Raw genomic sequence first — 20210 nt, 5'->3', positions numbered from 1 at the left:
TGAATTTCACTCTTTTGTTTCCAGGTCTCTGTGGTCAATCAGTTGGATATGCAAGTCATCGTCTCTAATGTTCCTCCCACCCTTGTGGAACAAAACAAAGATCAACTCATAGGGTAATCAATTTACTTACTCTACAAATATCAGACAACTCACTGGTTTTGTGTTTAGATTCAGCCAGCAGTGCTCCCTTTGTGCCACAATCTACTTGTTGCCAAAAGACCTGAAAGTAAGCAAGTGTTTTAGTGTGGGTCACAGTAGGCTGGGTGATGGCACTGGCTCCGCAAACCCACCATTTGCACCTCCTCTGGAGGGAGGCAGAGCTAAGCATGTCTTTGCTTGTATTCTTGCCCGCTTTGCAGGCTCAAACTAGGTTCAGAACTGTCCCTCAGAGCACGGTGGAGCCTCCAAATGCTGGTGACAGAACGTACACTGGTGAAAATCCGGGATGTAAAATGGATGAAGCATGACTCCACGAGGCTGAGGCAGTGTGTCTACTGAGGGGTGATATGGCTTCAGGTGTGATTTTATTTGAGTCATATCACTGTAGGGGAAAACAGTTTAGAAAATTCATTCTGGTAGAATCAATACCACTAACATAACATAAAAATAATAGTGAAAACTCAGTAACAGGGTGTTATTATTGCACTGTATTGAATATAACGTGCTGGGGGAGAGGAGGACAGGTCTTTGGAATCATCAGTGCCTCACAGTTCAGGTGTGGTATTTTATCGTACTCAGAAGCTAATAATAAAGCTTTTGGTAAAATATGTTTTAATAGTGCTCATACATGTCAGCAGCAGCTTCCAAGAGCCAGGTTTTCATTTCTACTGTCCTTTAAAAAGGCAAGTATAATTTTCTATATATTATGTATGGCATGTAACGAAGAACTGGACGATATAGGAAAGAAAATGCTACAGGTGGTTACAAACATTTTGGCATTACTGAGTTCAGTGACTAATGGTATTTGTCAGATTTATATGGATCTGTTCCATCCTGACTACTGTCATACTTTACCAACTCCATGGAACTTGAAATGGCTTGAGCCTGTTTAGATAGAATCGCTCACTGAAGAAGAAGTTTGTTGTCTAAATGGCTTAAGTCTTCATTGGGTTAGGAAAAAATAGTCCATGGAATCACTTCCAGATATTTAGGACGTGTTCTGTCTTTCTTACAGTTTATCTCTGATCGATTCTAACATCAGAAGCACTTGTTAAGTTGCTCAGGCAATAGTATGTGCTTACAGGGACTCCGCTTCCTGGAGCTATGAATAATAGACAAGTCTGCTTGCTTAACACTAAGATTTTGCTTTCAGAAAGTGTCAAATGTTGGTGTTGACTGGACAGATGAAGAACAGCGTATCTTTTCTTTACAGCAATATGAAGAGTTGGCCTCCGCTTTCCTAACCCTTCAAGGTCACCATAGCATGCTTTACTATACATAGATTTCTTTTGTGGCTTCATTTTGTTGAGTGCAGAAGGCAAACACTTTCAGCCCTGCAGGTTTCTACACAACGTAGCGCAGATCTTAGAACATTAATTTGGATTTAGGCTGCATTTGAAGTCCTCCCAGTTCTGGATTGTCATGCAGCCAAAGGAGCTGCCAGCAAACTAGAGCTTTTCCAGAGGGCAGTATGAAGGTGGGGTAGTATGTATGTGGGGTAGTAGTAGCAGTATGAAGGTGGAAGCCTGCCTTGAAAGAAGAGTGTCAAGTGCATGACGTGTTGGGGGACTGAGACCATGATTGCTGGAACAGGCAGCATAGCAAGAGCAGCCAGAGCTAATATCTTCACAATCTTTCTTCATCCCTGCAAAAATCTCTTTTTGTAACCACTGGAACAGCTTGTTTCCAGCTCCCAGCAGATGTCAGCAGTGTTCAGAGTCCACATTGTACTGTAGACATCCCCTCAATGCTTTCCTCCTGGACTCAGTGTCTGGCAGAGCCTGCCACAGTCTTGGAAAACAGCCTAGAGCAATGCTCCTCAGTCTGTGCTCCAAGAATTCCTTTCCTGCCAGATTAGAAATCTTCCAGAACTGTTTTTTGCTGTTCTTAGTGCTCGTGCATGGAAGTCTCTAACAGTTGTGTAAATACTGAACAGTGAGTGAAGCTTTTGAATGAGAATAAACATGAAATTTACAAAGCCAGCTTTTGAATGCTTAAAATTAGCTTGGGAATGCTTTACATCTGCAAATGCTGTGAGGCCAGGAAATGAAAATGGTGTAAGAATTTCACTTCTAAAGGTGTGTTTTTAAACACAACCTTCGCTAGAAGGGGTTATGTGAGCATTGTTTAAGAAGTGCTACATTGTTTTTTGAAAATACTGATAGAGACGGAAAGCTTCAAATGTTCTTCCCATACGTGTCTCTTTCACATAGAAACCTATTTGTTTCACTGTCATGGTCAAATTTCTTTGATCTTCTCCCTCAGGTTTATAAGAATGTTTTCTCCGTATTGTTGCAAAGGCTTTAACTATTTAAGCAGAATATAAAAGCAAAACAATAGGAATTTGTAATGTTATGCTGCACAATATGGAATAGCAGGCAGAGGAAAAAACATAAGTTAGAGACTTTCTCAGGCAAAAATGCTTTGTCTGAAAAGCTTTTTAAACTAGCTAAGGTTGTCTTAGGTTCAGCTGGGATAGAATTGTTTTCTTCAGAGTGCCTGGCACGATGCTGTGTTTGGTTCTAGGAGAAAAACAGTGCTAATAACACAACATGTTTGTAGCTGCTGCTAAGCAGTGCTGTACAGAGCCAAGGCCATGCACAAGGAAGGGCCCAGGGAGCTGGGAGGGAACAGCATGACGATGGCTGACTTAAAGTGTCCAGAGGGATATTTCATACCATATGACATGTTGCAGAGGGAGTTCTGAAGGGGGTGGGAGTTCATCTCTCTCTCTTCTACTGCTTGGGGGCTACTGGGCATTGGTCATTGGGGGGTGAGCAACTGCTTGTGCATCACTTGTTATATACATTCACATACATTTATTTTGTGATTTGTCATAATTATAATAACAGTTATATGTAATAAAAAAGAATACTTTTCCTTTTCTCTGTCTTAGTAAATAGTTTTATCTCAATCCACCAATTCTACTTTGTTTTTTCCAGTTCTCTCCCCCACCCTACTGGGATGGAGGCAGTGAGCGAGCAGCTTTGTGGTGCTGAGCCATCTGCCTGGTTAAAGCATAAGTCAGTGGCTACACCCAGACTCCACACTGACCCAGTGTGGAGCTCCAAGCAGATTTGGCCAGAGCATGTTAATGTAGGGTGTAGTGGTGTTTTGATAATTGCTGGTCACAATGTTAATTTTTTCCCTATTTATGGACTCTGTGGGAGTCTTCTCATGGAACTATATTGTGTAGCACCTTGCTTGCTGCTTGTTTTTCCTGCAACCCCGTCTATGGGGTTGGATTAATGTTTTTATTTGGCTATGCTGCATGGCCTTGGCCTGTATTGTGATAAAATTGGCAGTTGAGAATCTGCTGTTTTGTATGTATTCAGCATTGCAATCATCTTTGGGCAATGGAATCCATATTGTTGATACTATCAGTAATTACGTACTTTGCTTTCTCTCCTCGGGGAGCCCGGCTATGGAGGAGATAGTGGAGGACACTTTCCAGCAGTTCCTCAGCCTCCCTTTCACTTTTCCTTCTTTCCATAGAGCTAGTTACAACAGCTCTTGAGAATTCTGAATATCCATCAGATGTTCAAACCAGCATATTCCTATTGCTATGTGTCATGAATGTCTTTCAGGTTATGTTTAAGATTAAACTATTATTGAAGTATATCACCCAGAGATCTGCCCTGACGCAGGGTAGTTCTGAGTGGTAGAGGGTGTGGGATGATATGGGCAGATGCCTAGAGCACTGGGCACTCCCAGAGATTTGGAACTTCACCTCTGAACAGCTGCAGAATCCTGTATCTAGTGGAATATTTGTAAAAAGTCTACTGTTGCTCTGGCAATCCTAAAAATACACAAATCACTACAGTGTTCTTGGGCCTGCCCCACGCCTGTCAAGCTCTGTTCAATGCTGTTCAGTATCCTCAAGGGGAAGAGAATACTTCTGGATCTGATGGCAATGCAACAGTCCTCCAACTGTGATAGACCCTGCAGAAGCTCCAGTTCCTGAAGCAGATCCTATGGTTGCTCCAAACATTGAGACAGATCCTGCTGTCATTCCAACCCTCTCAGCAAGCCCTGTGGTTGGTCCAACTCCTGTGATGGGCTTTGAGGTTCCTCCAGCTCCTGTGATGGACCCTGCAGCTGCTCCAACACCTGCGACAGATCCTGCAGTTGCTCTGACCTTTTTGACAGACCTTGTGGTAGCACTAACCATTCTGAAGGGCCCGGCAGGTACCACGATCCTCACAACCAGTCTTGTGGTTACTCCAACCCCTGTGGCGAATCCCACAGCTCAACCAGAGAGCCAACCAGTGCCAGTTGCTGTTGCGCATATAAGCAAGATGAAAAAATGTCTATGAAAGTCAGAAGTTTTTGCAAAGAGAGAAGCTTGTAAGTTTGGAGAAGACAAAGAAGATGGAGGGGGGCCATCACAAAAGCAGAAGGAAGAAAACTAAACCACCCAACTTTTGACTGAGCTGTGAAAGGATTATGGCCATTGTCCAGGTGAGCACTTTGCCACTTGGCTGCTCCAGAGCTGAGTTGGTGGAACCAATAGCCTACACTTAGTGGGCAGTGAAGCCAAGCAGCTGGTATCTCTTTCTAGAGCAAGAGACGCTGACAATGCAATTGGAAAAGGGACATGGTCTTTCACCTTGTGGTGGTGATTTGTCAGCTGTAAGGGAAAGATATCTCTCCAAGGAAAACTTGGTAGTTAACTCAGGCAAATGGACCACCGTGAGAAAGGTATCCAGTACTTGAGGAAACTAGCTGTGGTGGAGATAATGTATGGAATTAATTTGGATGGTGATACCAACTTCCAGGATCCAGATAACATGATACAGATGCGACTGATGTGGCAGAGAGTTGTATGGAATGCACCATCACTGTATGCCAGCACCATGATAGAAAGGAACTGGAAAGATGACAAAAATCCAACAGTAGATGAAGTGGCTGTGGTTACTTTGACAATATGAAGATTGTCTTTCTTCCACTTTACAGGCCTGTGTCTCAGCTATGGAGAAACTGTCCCAGGAGGTCCAGCAATTCAAAGATGATATGTCTTATTCCCCACCTGTACATACCAAAATCTCAGCTATTAGAAGTAAGTGTTCCTCTGCTTGAGAGAGAGGATTCACCACCGTGTACCATCTGCATGTTTTACCTGCATGACCATGCAGAGAGATATGAGGAAGTGGGATGGAAAACCCACCTTGGCTTTACAGGCACAGGTACATGAGTTGCAAGGGAAAAAAATCACAAGAGGGTGATCCATTTCCTGGAAAATGGCAGCTCCGGTTTCCAGCAGGCAGTTCTCCAGTCAGAGAAAATGGTCTGATCTTATCTTTGAGGTTGACAACGAGCCTTTTGGTTCTCACACACTAGAGATGAGTTAAACCACAACACAGATGGTGCATTAATTTATGAAATGAGAACATTTGGTATAATTCATTAACATAAAAAAGACTATCATTAGCAAAATTGGCCACACCAGAGGTTATTCAGCTCTTTTGTGTCACTTTTTATGCCAGTGGAGTGCTGTTAAATATTAAGCTTTGAGAATATACCATTAACCACCAATTGCAATACACTCAGGGTTTAGTAAGTTAAAGAAACTTACAGTTGATCATTTTGGAAATTATAGCAATCTTTCCTTTCCCCTTCCCGCCCCCTGCCAAAAGAAAAAAAAAAAAAAAAAAAAGTGATTTAAACAACTTTGAAGAGCAAGTTACATCAGATTCTCCCCAGCCGCCTATAGCATTCACTAGAGAGTGGTTACAAGCTATTACGAAATACATAATTCAGAACGTTCGCACTGGAAGGGCTTACTCAGCACAGCCTGAGAAGTGTGTTGGTTAATGGTCCAAGAAATACACCTCAGAAGAAAAGATTTAAAACATCACTCTCTATTTGGCATAGGAGTTTTCACTTTCTGAGAGATAAAACGAGTATGTCTTCAGCTGATATTTCCAATGGTGTCATGATTCCCTGCCATAATTCAATAAGCACCTCAGTTTTCCACCAGCTGCTTTAATTTCGTCAATAAGCTTTACATATCCTGTGGACTGCACATCAATGTCAGATTTGCCATTTCTTTCACCCACTTCAATTATGGTGGTTCAGATGGGTCTATTTGTGTCTGCTGTAGGTGGCAGAAAATGGTGTGAGGCTTAGAAGAAAATTCATGTGCATGTGGCTCTCCTTCAGGATTCTGGCTTCTCTCCTCGTGATAGGTGTTAGAAATGTCATGTGCATTCACTTCCTTTGTATGCACAGTACATATGGAAGATGACCTTGAAGTGTAATAATGGGGGGTAGCTCAGTGAGATCTTCTATGAAATACTCCACCGATATTCCTCTCAAAAGGTTGTTTCAAGCCCTACAAAAGCCCTAGAAATAGTGTTGCTTGGGGAGCTTTCTTTTCCCATTAATTTGGTAGAGTGAAAAGTAAGCATGGAATGGAAGGAAGTTAACTTCCATCCATATGGAGAAAATCTCCAACTTGGTGGTGGAGTCATTCATGGAAAAAGTCTGATGAAATCACCTTATTCTGAGAAATGCGTAGGTACAACTATAGCTAATTGGTTTACAATTTAGTAACAATTGTATAATAACTATATCTAGACACTAAACCCTTGACATTGCCATATCAAGAGATTTCCACTGTCTTCTGTTTTTTTCAGCATGGTCTAGGTGGTGATTTTGTATTTTGACTTCATTAAAGATAAGTGACAGTGCAGCCTGCATGTATTTATGCAAAAGCAGACTTCTCAAAATGCTTGTACTGGTAATATCAGGGCTTTTGAGCTTGTTTTCTGTCTGTATTGCTCTGGAGAGCATTTTTCCCTCTCCTGGAATAGAGAGCTGAGGAGCTGCTAGCTGAGTTCAGAATTCCCAGTCCTTTGGCCTGCTTTTTCTCTGCCATTTTCCCTTTCACTTCTCTGTACCGAGTTGTTTCACGTTCAAGTAAATTGCAAAAATAGCAAATAGTGAAATTAGTTAGACGGTTCCCTCCAAATGACCGCATTGCGTTTCATATGCACATTATGATTCTATGATTCTAAATTTGACTGCTTGTAGAGTGACACCATGTAGTTGTTGCAGTGTATGGTGGTTGACAGATATCAGCCCTTTCCTTAGGTGATCTTTCTTCCCACTGTGATCAGGATGATTAATTGATAAGGCTACATTTAGTAAATTAGATGATAAAGACTGGCTTGTTCAGCTTTAGGTTTTCCATATAGTACTGTCAGCTGAGAAGCACCGGTTCAGCCATCTCCTTCCTCAAGAATATCAGCTGTTAATGCATTCTGCTAATGCATTTTCTCTGAAGCACTGTAATGCAGTGCATGACTTTGCAGATGAATCTGTGAATTTCTGCTTTGTTTTGAAATTGCTTGCTATAGCAGTAAAAAATCTTTTATGCTGGGATCTGAAGATAGGTCCTTGGGTCGAAGTGAGGATGAATGTCTTACTGTTTGGCTGAATGTAGTGTAATATTCCCCCTGCAGCTGGGGGAAGTGATACTGAAACAAAACACTGGAGCGTGCGTAGGCTTCGTGGAGGACAGGATTATGCATGATGAGCACAAAAGGAGAAAAAAACCTGAAGTAATATGTAAGAAAGCAAATTTCCTTTATGTTGAGCAAGAACCCAATGTGCTTTTATAGGATTAGGGTAACTAGGTATAAAGACATTATCTCTTGGTTGTTTTCTAAATAATTTAATGTTGTTACGTGCAGAGTAAATTGGCTCAGTGGTGCTCCTTCCTGTGTAGGTACATGCTTTGTATCTAATTTGTATTATGTCTGATAGAACAGTAGAAATAATCATTATCAAAAGCTTTTTGCAAAGGAGGAGCATTCTCAGGTTCAAAATAAACCTCATTTCCAGCTTTTTTATTTTGCATAACAGCACAAGCTGACTGCTCTGTGCTGTGCTTTGTTGCCAGATTTACTTACACTTTCAAATGCCAAGAGTTTAGATTCATTTTGCTAAGAAATTGTGGGGAACCAGAATTGTCAGTTACAGGTTACAGACACTATATGGTCTTCAGTGCTCAGAGCTCAGAGTCCGCAGTGCTTGCTATATCAGAGTCCTGAAGGAAATACAATTCTTATTTTATTTCTTAAATAATTTTATCTGCTCCAGAAACTAAATAAACACAGCGGGCTATCATTGCCAGAGAACGGATATACTTTTTTTTTCCCATGGAGTTTTTTGCTGAGGAAATTATACACAGCATTACATTGAGGTAATGGCAAGAGTCTAAAACATCCTTCAGACTGAGTTGTTTCTTCAGTTTGTGAACAGCTTCTGAGTACACGCATACAGCCGAGCAGTCCAGCTCAGGGGTGTCTGGAATGTCGCAGTGCTTTCAGACCCTGTTGTGCATCTTCTCTGCCAGTGAAAGGTCTATAAAACTGGATGCTGCCTTACTAAGTCTTGAGCAAGGACTGTGACTCTTATAGAGCTGCCATTGCCATGGGGCTCTCATGTGGCTGATTCCATAGCCCGTGTTTTCAGATGGATTACCTGGTTCATGTGGAATTTCATAGTGGTTTCCAAGGAAACTTTAATGAGAGCCTTATGTTTGCCTGTTCTTCACATCTTTCTTGGCAGCAGGTCTTGTATCGGGATCTCTCCCATGCCAGGACATGGCTGGTGAGCTGGACCCATGCTGGGGTGCAGCCCTGTGCTCAGCCTGGGATGGGCTGCAGCAGTCTCACCCCCACCATGCACAGTGCTGGCTGCTGCCTGGAGCTGCTGCTTCCCAGGCTTCAGGATTGGACCTTCTGGTTTCTGAAGCATTCCAAGAAGTAGAATGCTGCATAAGAAACCAACAGATCTGTGGTGGACCATATTTGGTTCCCTGAGTATTTAAGGCCATACTGTGTCCTCAGTAACAATGAAAATCCTCTTGTCCTTCCTTTCAGTCCATAGGCATTGCTGATGGGAATTTGGATGGCTGTAGTAATGAAGATGAACAGGGAGGAACTTATTTTCATTGCAGTGTATCTGCAGAGCTAAATGAAGTTACAGCAGTAGGAAGGCATCATTGCCACTTAATTTTTGGTTCTACCACTCATGCACACCACTGTGGAGAGACGATTGCAATTCTCATTGCATTAAGAAGGAAGAGGTGAATTTTAATCAAACTTTGACTAATAAACACTATAGAACTGCACATGCTGTTGTAGCTTCAAGCATTTTAAAAACTGGCCTTCTGACAAGTATTGGATGGAGCTGACCACCTAGTCAGGTTTGTTGGCATGCAAGCTGAGGTGAATGACTTATAAAACAACTTCACTGGGAACTGCCCTGTCTTTAAGTGCAGTCTTTAATTGTTGCTATTCAGTCCTCAGTGTATTTTTTATATATTTCAACCTAAACATGCAGTTTGTGTGTTTCAGATGAAATCTTACTGATGCTCCACCACACTGTGGTGTGTCTTGTGATGCCAGTTAAAGCCAACAGCTGCAGTGTGCCTAAGTCTGATAGTAGTCTGTTCTTTGTTCTCCAATTTGAATTATTAAAAGCTATTCTCAGTGGCAATGAATTCCAGCAGAAGCCATGCCAGGAATTTGTGAGAGGGAATTTTATTACCGAGTTCTGCCAGAAGTGACCCGACATTAGAACCATCCAGCTTTACAGGCTGTTTTTTGTTGGGGAAATAATAGTTGTGTGCAAGGAAGCAATAGCAAACTCCCTTTCAGTACCAAAAGACGATTGAATACTAATGGGGGGGAGGGGGGGAGGGGAGGAGAAGGCAGCCGTTTTATGGACTTGTTCTTTGTGAATCCGTGTGCAAAACACCATTCTAAAGACAGTTTATGGTTTCTTTAATCCCTCGTGCTCACCTAATGTTTAGGGATTTGTTCTGTCAAGATTTACCTGGCAGAGTTGTTGTTATTCAGGTGGCTGTGACAGGTTAGTGTCCTGGCTGCCAGTTACACGTGTGCCAGAGGCAGAGATGGGAAGACTTTGCCGTATCTGCGAACTGCAGGCGCACAGCAGGGCACTGGTCAGCCAGCTCTGTGCCATCCTGTCTGCTTCTTGCTGCTTCTGTTATCACTACGAAAATGGCTCTACACTAATTGTGTGTATTCATTATGGAGAGAGAAGAGGACCTGTGTCTGACAGATTTGTGTCTTTCAAAATCTTGGGGAAATGCTTCTGTCTTAATGGTGTGCTAAATTTTCACATGAAGAGCAGAGTAAGGGAGTGGATGAACATGCATCAGTGGTTGTGCAAAGTTACAAGCTGTTGGTAAAGTAACCTCAGCCACTGCAAATGATTTTGTGTAAAACAAACAAGTGGCTTCTAGGGGAAATGGCCTCACATTGCACCAGGGGAGATTCCGGTTGGACATTAGGAAATACTTTTTCTCTATGAGAGTGGTCAGGTGCTGGAACGGGCTGCCCAAGGAGGTGGTGGAGTCAGCAACCATGGAAGTGTTCAAGAAACATTTAAATTTTGTACCTAGGGGCATGGATTAATGGGAAATATCGGTGGTAGGTAGATGGTTGGAATGGATGATCTTGGAGGTATTTCCCAACCTTGGTGATTCTATGATTCTGTAGTAGCTTTTTGTATGAGATTGGTCTTCCTCTGCAGCCTAGAGCATGCATCTTGGGTGCACCAGGCAGTGTGCTCTCTCTCATTCCCTTGCTCTTGCATCCTAAGTAAGCTATTGCTTTTTGATGTAAGATTTCTATCACATAAATTAGCCCAGAAACACTGCACTTCCTCAACAGTTCATAGTTCTGATGGAATTAAGAGACTTCCAGCCTCTCTTATTTATTTCTGCCTGTTTTTTGCCCTTGTATCCAACATTGATGATATTTGATTTTATGCCCTTGTTTATATAGCTCTCTGTGGGCTGCCCTTCTCAGCCCCAGTTTGTAAACCTTCCCACATCAGCATGTCAGCAAGGAAGGGTGATTTTCCCATTTCCTTTGGCATTGATTCTATCTGTGCCCAACAGCTGTGGAAAAAGCTCTCCTAATATCACTGTCTTAACAGCTTTCCATTCTCCTCCTGGCTCCATCCATTCTTATTGCAGTTTGGCTCCCCACCATCTCTCCTGTTCGCCCCAGCTGGTCTTGATGGGAGCACCAGTTCTGCTCGCTGCATACAGAACTTGAAGCGTGTACAGCTGAGCTGTAATAATACTACTGCATCTCCTCGTGGTTGGATAAGCAGTGGTGCAGGTACACAGAAGCAGTCTGCTACAGGAGCTCAGCAGGTTTCACAGGCCCCATCGGAGCAGCAGATCAGACAAGTTGGAAGGAAATAGTACATGTTTTAACTACAGTAAGATACTGCCCTTTTTAAAATTGCCCGTTAGATCAGCAGTGAGTTACAAGCATAACTTCCCTATAAAATCCCATATCTGAGGCTCAGGTGTGCTTGCTGTCTGTGCAGAAACTTGTCAGGTGCTCAGTGATGTCCTTGCACCATTGACATTTTGCTTCTGCAGACGTACCACAGACACTTCAGCATGACGACATCTGATTTCTTTGTTTGGAGGGACATTCTGCAGACATCCATTCTCACTTTGCCTTCTTGAATATTGTAGGAATAAGATCACATTTTATGAATAACCCATTGAAAGCTGCAGAAAAATGTGACATTTTGAATGCGGAACAAAGTCTGCCAAAGTGTATAGTAAGATGTTTCTGGACAGTAAGTAGTCAGAAAAGAAAAAAAATAGGGACTGTCTTCAATATTAGTGTGCTGCATCATCAAGAACAAATGACAATTAAAATGAAAAAAAGGATTTTTATTTAATAGGCTTTATGTTTTCAGAGTTGTAGTGTTCTTTTGTATTGTCATACTGTTATACATATCTGCAGTGTGCCTTTCTGCGTTCTGGCAAATTGTAAGTAAACCTCCTCTTTGGAAAAAGGACATATTTGTTTTGGTTTATTGTTGTTATGTCCTTGTGATGTTGGGCATAACAGCCTCCAAATTCTGCCAACTTATCCTTCTTCTGCTTGCTAGACTTTTGCAGGATGTTATATTCTTTTCTGTGGTAAACCTGTCAACCCAGTATTCCAGCTTTCTTACAGCTGTGAAAAACTTGTTCATGCCTTCAAGAGTAGCAGATATTCTGGCACCTGATACATCGTGCTGTGTTAGAGGACCAGAGGAAATATCCCACAGAAAGTGGTTGAAATTGTTGTTTCTGGGTGTGACAGTTTATTGTATGCACCCTGCGTGAGGCTGGAACTGAAGAGCTCTGAAATCATATGGCTTGATAAAAGGATGACAGGGTGGTATTTTTGGGGGTGAACTACAGACGGTGTTTCCCATGAGCCATTTAAAACTCAACTGATGTCATAAGTACAAAGCAGTGGACTTAAGCACACTGTTTCTGATGACCTCTCCTAACACTGCTAAGCTTTTCCCAAGAGTTGAGCATTCAAGAGGTTATGTTGGAGTGGAGTTTTTAAGTAAAGTGCTCTAAAAGTTGCCATCCAAGTCAGTGATTATTGTCTACTAGTATCTCCTTCATGTCACCTTTAGGATTCTGGAACGCTATGTCCAAGATCAGATTCCTGGTGCAACTGTCGTGGTGGAATCCATTGGTGCTCGGAGGTTTGGGGATGGATACTCTGAAGAGGATTATACCAAGTCTGACCTCATGGTCTACGCAATTGACCCACAAACAAATAGAGCTATAATGAGGAATGAACTTTTTAAGTAAGTATATTGTCTGTCGTTCTTTTCACGCTTCTAGGGACTGTGTTGAAGCCTGTTGGTCTGTCTCTGTTAGTAACCAGTCAACACAACAGGAACAGAAAAAAAATCCTTTGAAGAAATCAGTGTACAGTGCCTACTTCTGCAGTGCATACAGCTTGAGATCCATTCCCATGAACTGAACAACCCAGTACCTGTGTTTGTTTGAACGTTCTGCATGTGTATCAATACAAGGAAAACACTAATGGAAGTCTTCCTCTAAAGCTGAGTCTTTTTGTTTCTTTTGCACTTCTGTGTTTGCTTTTTGTCTCAATGAAAACTAGACCAGACTGCTCAGTGATGGCATAAAGCAGCACCTCAGTCAGCAACCTGCAAAGCAAATGGCTTTGAGCTATCTCAGTGGATCGTGATTGAAAAAGGCTTGTTCTCTCGAGCTCTTAATTTAGTACAGATGAATTATAGCATACTAAAGCTCCGCATGTATTCGGAGTTTATAGGTTGGAAAAGATGAGTGTGATCAGTCTGACCTGGTATAATAAAGACCATAGGAATTCCCAGAATTGATTCTGTTTTGAGCACATCTTTCAGCAAAGGAACTGCTCAAGAAAATCTAATCAACTACAACCTTTGTGGTGTTATTGCAGAGGTAATTATTTTTACCGTCAAAAACTACAGCTTTTTTGCCTTTTTTTTTAATTTGTCTGGATTCAACCATTGAATTTTATTACAACTGTGAGTGCTAGATTGAAGCATCTAATTGGTGCTTTTAATTTCTTGTTCTACCAAAACCAAAGCTTATGATCACATCGTCCTCTTAATTTTTTGACAAGTTCCTTGTGTTCTGGACACTGAAACACTTTTTACTCATTTTATTGCTTACACTTTTATCTGGACCTTCCAGTCTCCCAGCATCTCAGTCATACAGTCTTTTTTGGTCTTGGGAGCAGCAAGCCCTACTTGTTACTTCTCCCCTTCTGGGAAGCACGGTTCTTCCAGTCGTAACTGGTGGGGAGTATGGCTGAGGTGGGAACCCAATAAAAATACATAAGGTCAAAAATAAACTGTGTGGTGCTGCCCAAGTTCAGAAAACAACTGTGAACCTGATGATAGGTGGAAGTCCTGTGAACACTTATCATCTTTGGAAAGCACCCTGTGGATCCACTGGTGCTTATGTATGGAGTTTGTTCAAGTCCACGGGGAGAGTATTTTCCTCTTGCAGACCATCTTTGGGAGAAAACGTTTCTTCCTTCATTTTGGTGCCCATTGAAAAAAGTAGAAAAGTCTTTTCAAGGATGTTTGTGCATCCATAGAAGTACACAGGGAAAGAGTTAAGCTAGTTAGAAAGCAAATTTTCAAGTGTGAATGGAAGGTTATGCGTTTGCCTGGTTTGAAAATGCATGGGATATTATCAACTTAGAAACAATCCCATTAGAATGCACCACGTGCCTGCATGCTCAGCTTTTTTTTTTTCTTGTAATTCTTTCCCTGCTCTTCAAAAGCTTTTAAATATGTAAATTAGCAAAACTCTGGGGAATGCTTTCCAGGCTTTAGGGTAGAGGTGATAAAGTGTCAGCTTACTAGAAGGGGAGAAATGAAGCAAGAGGTTTGCAACATGGAATCTGAAGTTAACAAGTTTTTGCTATCAACTGGGTGAACCTCAAGAGATTTCACTCAGCTCAAGTACTTACCCACATCTAGAAAGAAATTCCTTCTGTGACCGTCTTCCCAGGAGTTTTTATCACTTGAGAGATCACAGGACATAAAACAGTGCTACTGGGAACGGATTGCTGGGAACCACAATCATCCTTCTGCAGGCCAGGAATCTGCTCAGGATCGTAACAGAAAATAGATTTATCGGTGAAAGCTTCAATCAAAACAACGGGGTGTGATGGGAGAGAGATTACATAGCTTAGAAATTCTCCATATAACAGCTGCCCTGTGTTCCTAATTGCCAGCCGGGGAAAATCTCTGTCTGTCTGCTAATTTTCCCCTGTACTGTACTTTGTTAGACTGATAAACAGTGAGAGATTCATCCTTTACCTTAGGACTCCCTGACATCTTTATTAACCAGGAATCTGTCTTGTTAGGATGAAAAATGTCTGAATAGTAACTGTACTTTGATATTGTCTCCTCTGTCATACCCCTAAAAGACTTTGAGGCCACTTAGATAGCACTGCAGACTGAAATGATCAGCTTCTTTTTTTTTTTCTTATCTTTCATATTAAAGTGGATTTATTAGAGCATAAACAAGTGGAATTCTGAAAATTTTTCCTGCATACATTAAGTGGAAAATGTCCACCATTAGAAATAAAATGCTTACCCTGTTTGAATCCTTTTGCACTGTGTGTCATGCTTCATGATGGAGTTAATGTGCACTGTTGAGTTATGAACCTGGTAAAATAGGGTTTGTCAAGAAAATGCTAACAGAATTTTTAGGACAGGCTGTTAAAACCTTGCAGAGATTTAATGCTGTCCTAGCTGAATGCTGTGTTTGGCTAACAAGGACTTGCAGCATGCATCACTGACATCTAGTGTACAACAAAAGCATTAGAGCTCTTTTTGTACTTTTTTGCAAACTATCATTGCAGATCTTCAGGCTGTGAATAGAGATTTTTGCTCCGTTACCCAAAAAATGTTTTGTGGAAGAAGCCAAGGAAGCCACAGCATTAGTTGTTGAATATTGTTGAGTTGAATATTAGAAGAGCATAGTAATACAAAGGGAAACATTTCTTCAGGATGCTTTGGTTTGCTACTGTAGGATTGCAGGTGTGTGAGTAGCTAAGGCTCCTCTTCGAGCCTGGCATCGTAGAGCCGATACTCAGAGTTGCAGAGCCAGCTGGATCCTCTTCGTCACCCCTCGCTTTGAACTTTGTGGCTGGAGTTTTAGGAAACTACTTGGCAGCTTATGAAACGGTCAACCCTCACTTCCCAAGTGATTCAAGAATTTTTATTTTTCTTTGGAAATTTGAGCCCTGCCCTAAATAACTCCCAAAGCAAATTTTGTTAGCAAAAATATTGGGTTTTGTCCAAAAAAAAAAAAAAAAAAGTCCCCCAATAGAATATTTTCAATTAGATGGGAAATGAAATGACTTTCTTAAGATCTGGTTGCCCCTCTTGAAGCTGCCAATTATCAGATCAGACAGTCAAAATCTTCCACTACATTTGCTCTTTCATAGACTTTGCTAACATTGATAATTATGCTCTTCAAGCTCCTTTCTTAGGTGGTGCACTAAATCTGAAGTTGAGCAGAAGAAGAACATTGCAGTAGTTTGGAGGCAGCGTCAAGAGCTCCTGATTAGCTAATCCCTGAGATTTAATCTTTGTGCCTTGTAGGGCTACTTAATACCACCTAAAAATTAACTTAACTGGGAGGTTGCTCTAAACTAGAATAGCTCAAAGCCAGTGAAAAACCTCCATGCTGTGCCAGATTTTGAAAGGACGCATCATGCAGCAACTCTGGTGTTCATGCCCACTGGAGATGAGCTGATCTCATCATTGTCCCTCTGTGCTTTCCTCCTGCCATCCTTCAGGAGAGTCAGGAAGTCTTTCAAGTAATTCATTATGGAGCATCAGCACTGTGATTTAAGAAAATAGTAGAGACATGGAGCCTAATTAGGCAGAGCAGATACGAGAAGAAGGTTCAGAATTGTTGCAGCTATGCAGCTGCATGAGCGGGAAATTATTAATCTTAGTCTGTTTTTATATTTTTCTTATTTTAGTATATTTTTCCCTATGGCTTTAATATTGCAAGGAAGGTCAAAAGGGAACAAAATGGATGGATCTCCCACCAAAAACAAATTGCCCTAAGAAACTACGGGAAGTTCTTTCTAAATTAGCTGCCTTTAGATAAGCATCAGGTTGAACTTCAGTCTTGAGGGATGTATGCACGAGGCTTAGTTAATCCTTTGCAACAGAGCACTACAGAAAAAAGCACAAAGCAAACTTCACCTTGCTATTCTACAGCATGAAGAACTTTTTGCCCCTAGAAATGAGAGTAAGCTTCAGCTCACCTCTCCTTTTCAGTGTTTAAACTGCGTTCCAGCTTTAAATACATTGGAGTTATCGCTGACAAAGAGATTATGGGGAATTACAAAGATTCTTAAGTACATAAGGAAGGGGTATGTGACTTATCAGAGCGGAGTTATTAGCCCAGCTACACAGTAGTTCGAACACAGTTAATGAGCTTGGCTATCACAGTTTTCTGTTTTGGCACTGAAGGTTCCTCGATGGCAAACTGCTGGATATCAATAAAGAATTTCAGCCATACCTGGGGCAGGGGGGACGCATCCTGGAGATCCGCACCCCGGACGTGGTAGCAAATGTCAAGAAGCAGGCACAAGCTGTAGGCTTCACAGAAGGTGCATTGCTGGCTCTGGCCGTCATTATCATCCTGTGCTGCATGCCAGCTATTTTAATAGTCATGGTCAGCTACAGACAGTAAGTACTCTTACTCCTTTTTGTGATTGCAAAGTTGTATTAAGGATGCTACATTTCTTAGCTGCAGCGCTTTGAAAGATTTCCTTATTACCAGTCTACATACAGAAAAATATATTCAGCATTCCTCACGTCACAGTAGTCGGTAAAGGCTTGGTGAGGGTTTGCACAGAAAGAAAAGGTGCAGGAAATGTCTTGCTATATTTCTGAAGTTGTGGTCAGTAACTGTTTTGGAAGACATCAGGAAACACAAAACCAAAAGCCAGGTGTTTGAAATGCAAGACCGGATTCCATGCCAAACAGACAAAGATTGCTGGCTCAGTGAGTCCAATATCAGATTGTGTAGCTCAGGCAGAAGAAGAGGAGGACTTAACTGTTTTATTATTTAAATCCTAAAATATTCATGTTTTTTGGTTTTTTTTTTTCCCCAAGCTGTGTGCTTCTTAATTGCAAACCTTTAATGAAGAATTGATTTCATGCCATTTTAACACTATCCAAATCAACATAACCAGAAAGAACCTGCTTTGTGTTTCCATTCGTCTTTCATAGACATAGTTTTAAGTAATTGAGCTAACAAGCTAATTAAAGGACTGATATTACCAACAAGTTCATGTGAAATGGACAACTTCAGGTCCACTAAGAATTATTTAGCTTCTCACGAAATATTTCTTATTCCACATGCATGCTCAAAGCAAAGGATGATCAATCATTACAAAATCAAAACATAAATAATTTGATGCATCTTCTCCAGTGATGAGCTGCATTAAGCTTTTACATACATCAGTCTGTATCACCATGTCCTTCTCTCTCCATTTTAAAATTGGTGAACCTCTCCTCTCCTCTCCTCTCCTCTCCTCTCCTCTCCTCTCCTCTCCTCTCCTCTCCTCTCCTCTCCTCTCCTCTCCTCTCCTCTCCTCTCCTCTCCTCTCCTCTCCTCTCCTCTCCTCTCCTCTCCTCTCCTCTCCTCTCCTCTCCTCTCCTCTCCTCTCCTCTCCTCTCCTCTCCTCTCCTCTCCTCTCCTCTCCTCTCCTCTCCTCTCCTCTCCTCTCCTCTCCTCTCCTCTCCTCTCCTCTCCTCTCCTCTCCTCTCCTCTTCTCCATGACAGTATATCTCAGAACTGCTTTACATCTACCAAACTCATATGTAAAATCTGCTTCCAGTGAAATACTACTGAAGCAGTTCGATAAGTTTGTTATTACTGATTTTATTATCCAAGTTGCCTGTTTCCTTAAGAGAGCTAATAGTAATATCTGTCCTCAGTACTGGTTGTTGAGGAGCTCTAAGGAATCTTCCTAACTTCATTTCATGAAAAATCACATTTTAATTTTCTAGAAGTATATTTGGACTTGGATTTATAGCAGACCAACGTAAGTACACTCTACTTTTATGGAAAATGTATCACTGAAGAGGACCAAAGAAGATGTAAAGGCATTTGACCGTTAGTAAATTCCAAAAGCTAACCTAAGCTATGTGGTCATGGTCATTACAGCCTTTTCCTCCTTTTTGAAAAGCACTTCAGTATTTTTCCTGTTAACAGTCTGGCAAAGTTGGTGCTTTGGTCTGCCACTGAGTGTGGAAATTATAGTGGGATAAAAATGTAACTGTCATACTCACAGCACATGCAATGGAAATGATAAGATTTTCGCACCGTTAAAACTTTTTATGTGCAATAGGTCCATTTTTCAGTGCTTTCCAGACCAATGATGATGTTCACATACAGTGAATTCATTTCACTTACTAAATCTTGTAAAAATACTAGTTAAATTACATGAGTTATCTTCTACGTGCAAAATTATCGCTCTCAAATTGTGGCTCAGTGCCTACATTTATGGCTTTTGTAAACAAGCCAGAAACTCATTATTCCTTGGTGTTAAATCGTGCCCTTGAAATACACTGTCCAGTGTACCACCAGAAGGTAGGCACATCATTTATGTGACGTACAAAAAGCACTGTCTTCTAAATAGAAACTAAAAACAATATTGCTTCCCTACTGAAGACGTTTTCTGTCACATGTAAAAGTGAGAAAGAGTTACAAAAACTGATCCCCAATAGTCTACCCTCTGAAGAAATGCCACAGTATCCTCTCTTCCCATCTTTTCTGCCTCTGTGCATGGCAGGGATTTGTTTTCCGTAAGCCCAAAGCAATTTTCCCCGCTGTAATTCATGTTTATGCTGACTGCAGAATTGCTCCAAGAGTATTGCAAATAGCAGCTTAAACACTGTTCAGCTCTGGAAATTATGATTCTTTAAACATGTCATTAATTCTCTAATTTTATGTATGGAATAATTAAGTAGCATCTAGTTTATCACTCCTATTAGTTTCACTGTTTAGGACAATTGCTTGCAAACAGAATTAATTTAACCTTCCATTTTATCTCTTCATCTTTTTCTTGCATAACAAAACAGATTCAAAGAGTAAGTATTTATTTTCTGGTTTGTTTCTAATAGTTTGAATAGGAATGCTGACAGCTTACCAATGTTAGTTTTTGAGAAGGGTGACTGGAACTCAGACTCGCTTCCTACACTCCAGTTTGGTCCTGAGCATCACGTGTGGCAAGGTGTTTTAGTGTTATTTGTATGGCTACCCTCCGTGTTTCATTAATGCATGCCAACACATTAAATGATGCCGTCATGCACAACATAGCCTGTTTCCCACAGAGGACAAAAAAAAGGATTTCCCCGTGTAAATTCCTCAAACAAGCAAGTGCATGTCAGACTGGAGTGCAAATGAGAAAGCATGGGTTTCATTTTCTAGATATGGACAACAGAATTTCTTTTTTATACAGTGAATTTATCTATGGGGAAAAAAACAGGAAAACTGATGAGACAAAAACTCACCAACCAAATGCAATGAGAAAGGAGTTGCAAGTCTTAAAGTAAACTTTGCCAGGGGATGTTTAAAATCACAATCTCTGGCACTTGAATGAAGCAGCTGATCAAAGGAGTGTATTCTCTCC

At 41.2% G+C, this 20210-nt stretch overlaps 1 protein-coding gene across 4 annotated transcripts in view; it reads left to right on the top strand.

Annotated features, from left to right (window-relative positions):
• PCDH15 (protocadherin related 15) overlaps positions 1–20210 on the top strand; it is a gene marked incomplete at both ends in the record, with an annotated part of 312883 nt that overhangs the window by 272037 nt on the left and 20636 nt on the right. For all 4 annotated transcript variants that reach the window (XM_079536322.1, XM_079536319.1, XM_079536321.1 and 1 more), the window contains 3 exons: positions 25–113; positions 12646–12822; positions 17038–17256. In XM_079536322.1, coding sequence (XP_079392448.1) covers positions 25–113; positions 12646–12822; positions 17038–17256 — 485 coding nt within the window. The remainder of the gene's footprint in view (positions 1–24; positions 114–12645; positions 12823–17037; positions 17257–20210) is intronic.

The sequence above is a fragment of the Tetrao urogallus genome (genome assembly GCF_951394365.1).
Source record: "Tetrao urogallus genome assembly, chromosome: 5".
In the NCBI taxonomy this organism is placed as follows: Eukaryota; Metazoa; Chordata; class Aves; order Galliformes; family Phasianidae; genus Tetrao; species Tetrao urogallus.
The sequence above is the reverse complement of the archived record's forward strand: the minus strand, read 5'-3'. Positions and strand labels throughout refer to the sequence as shown.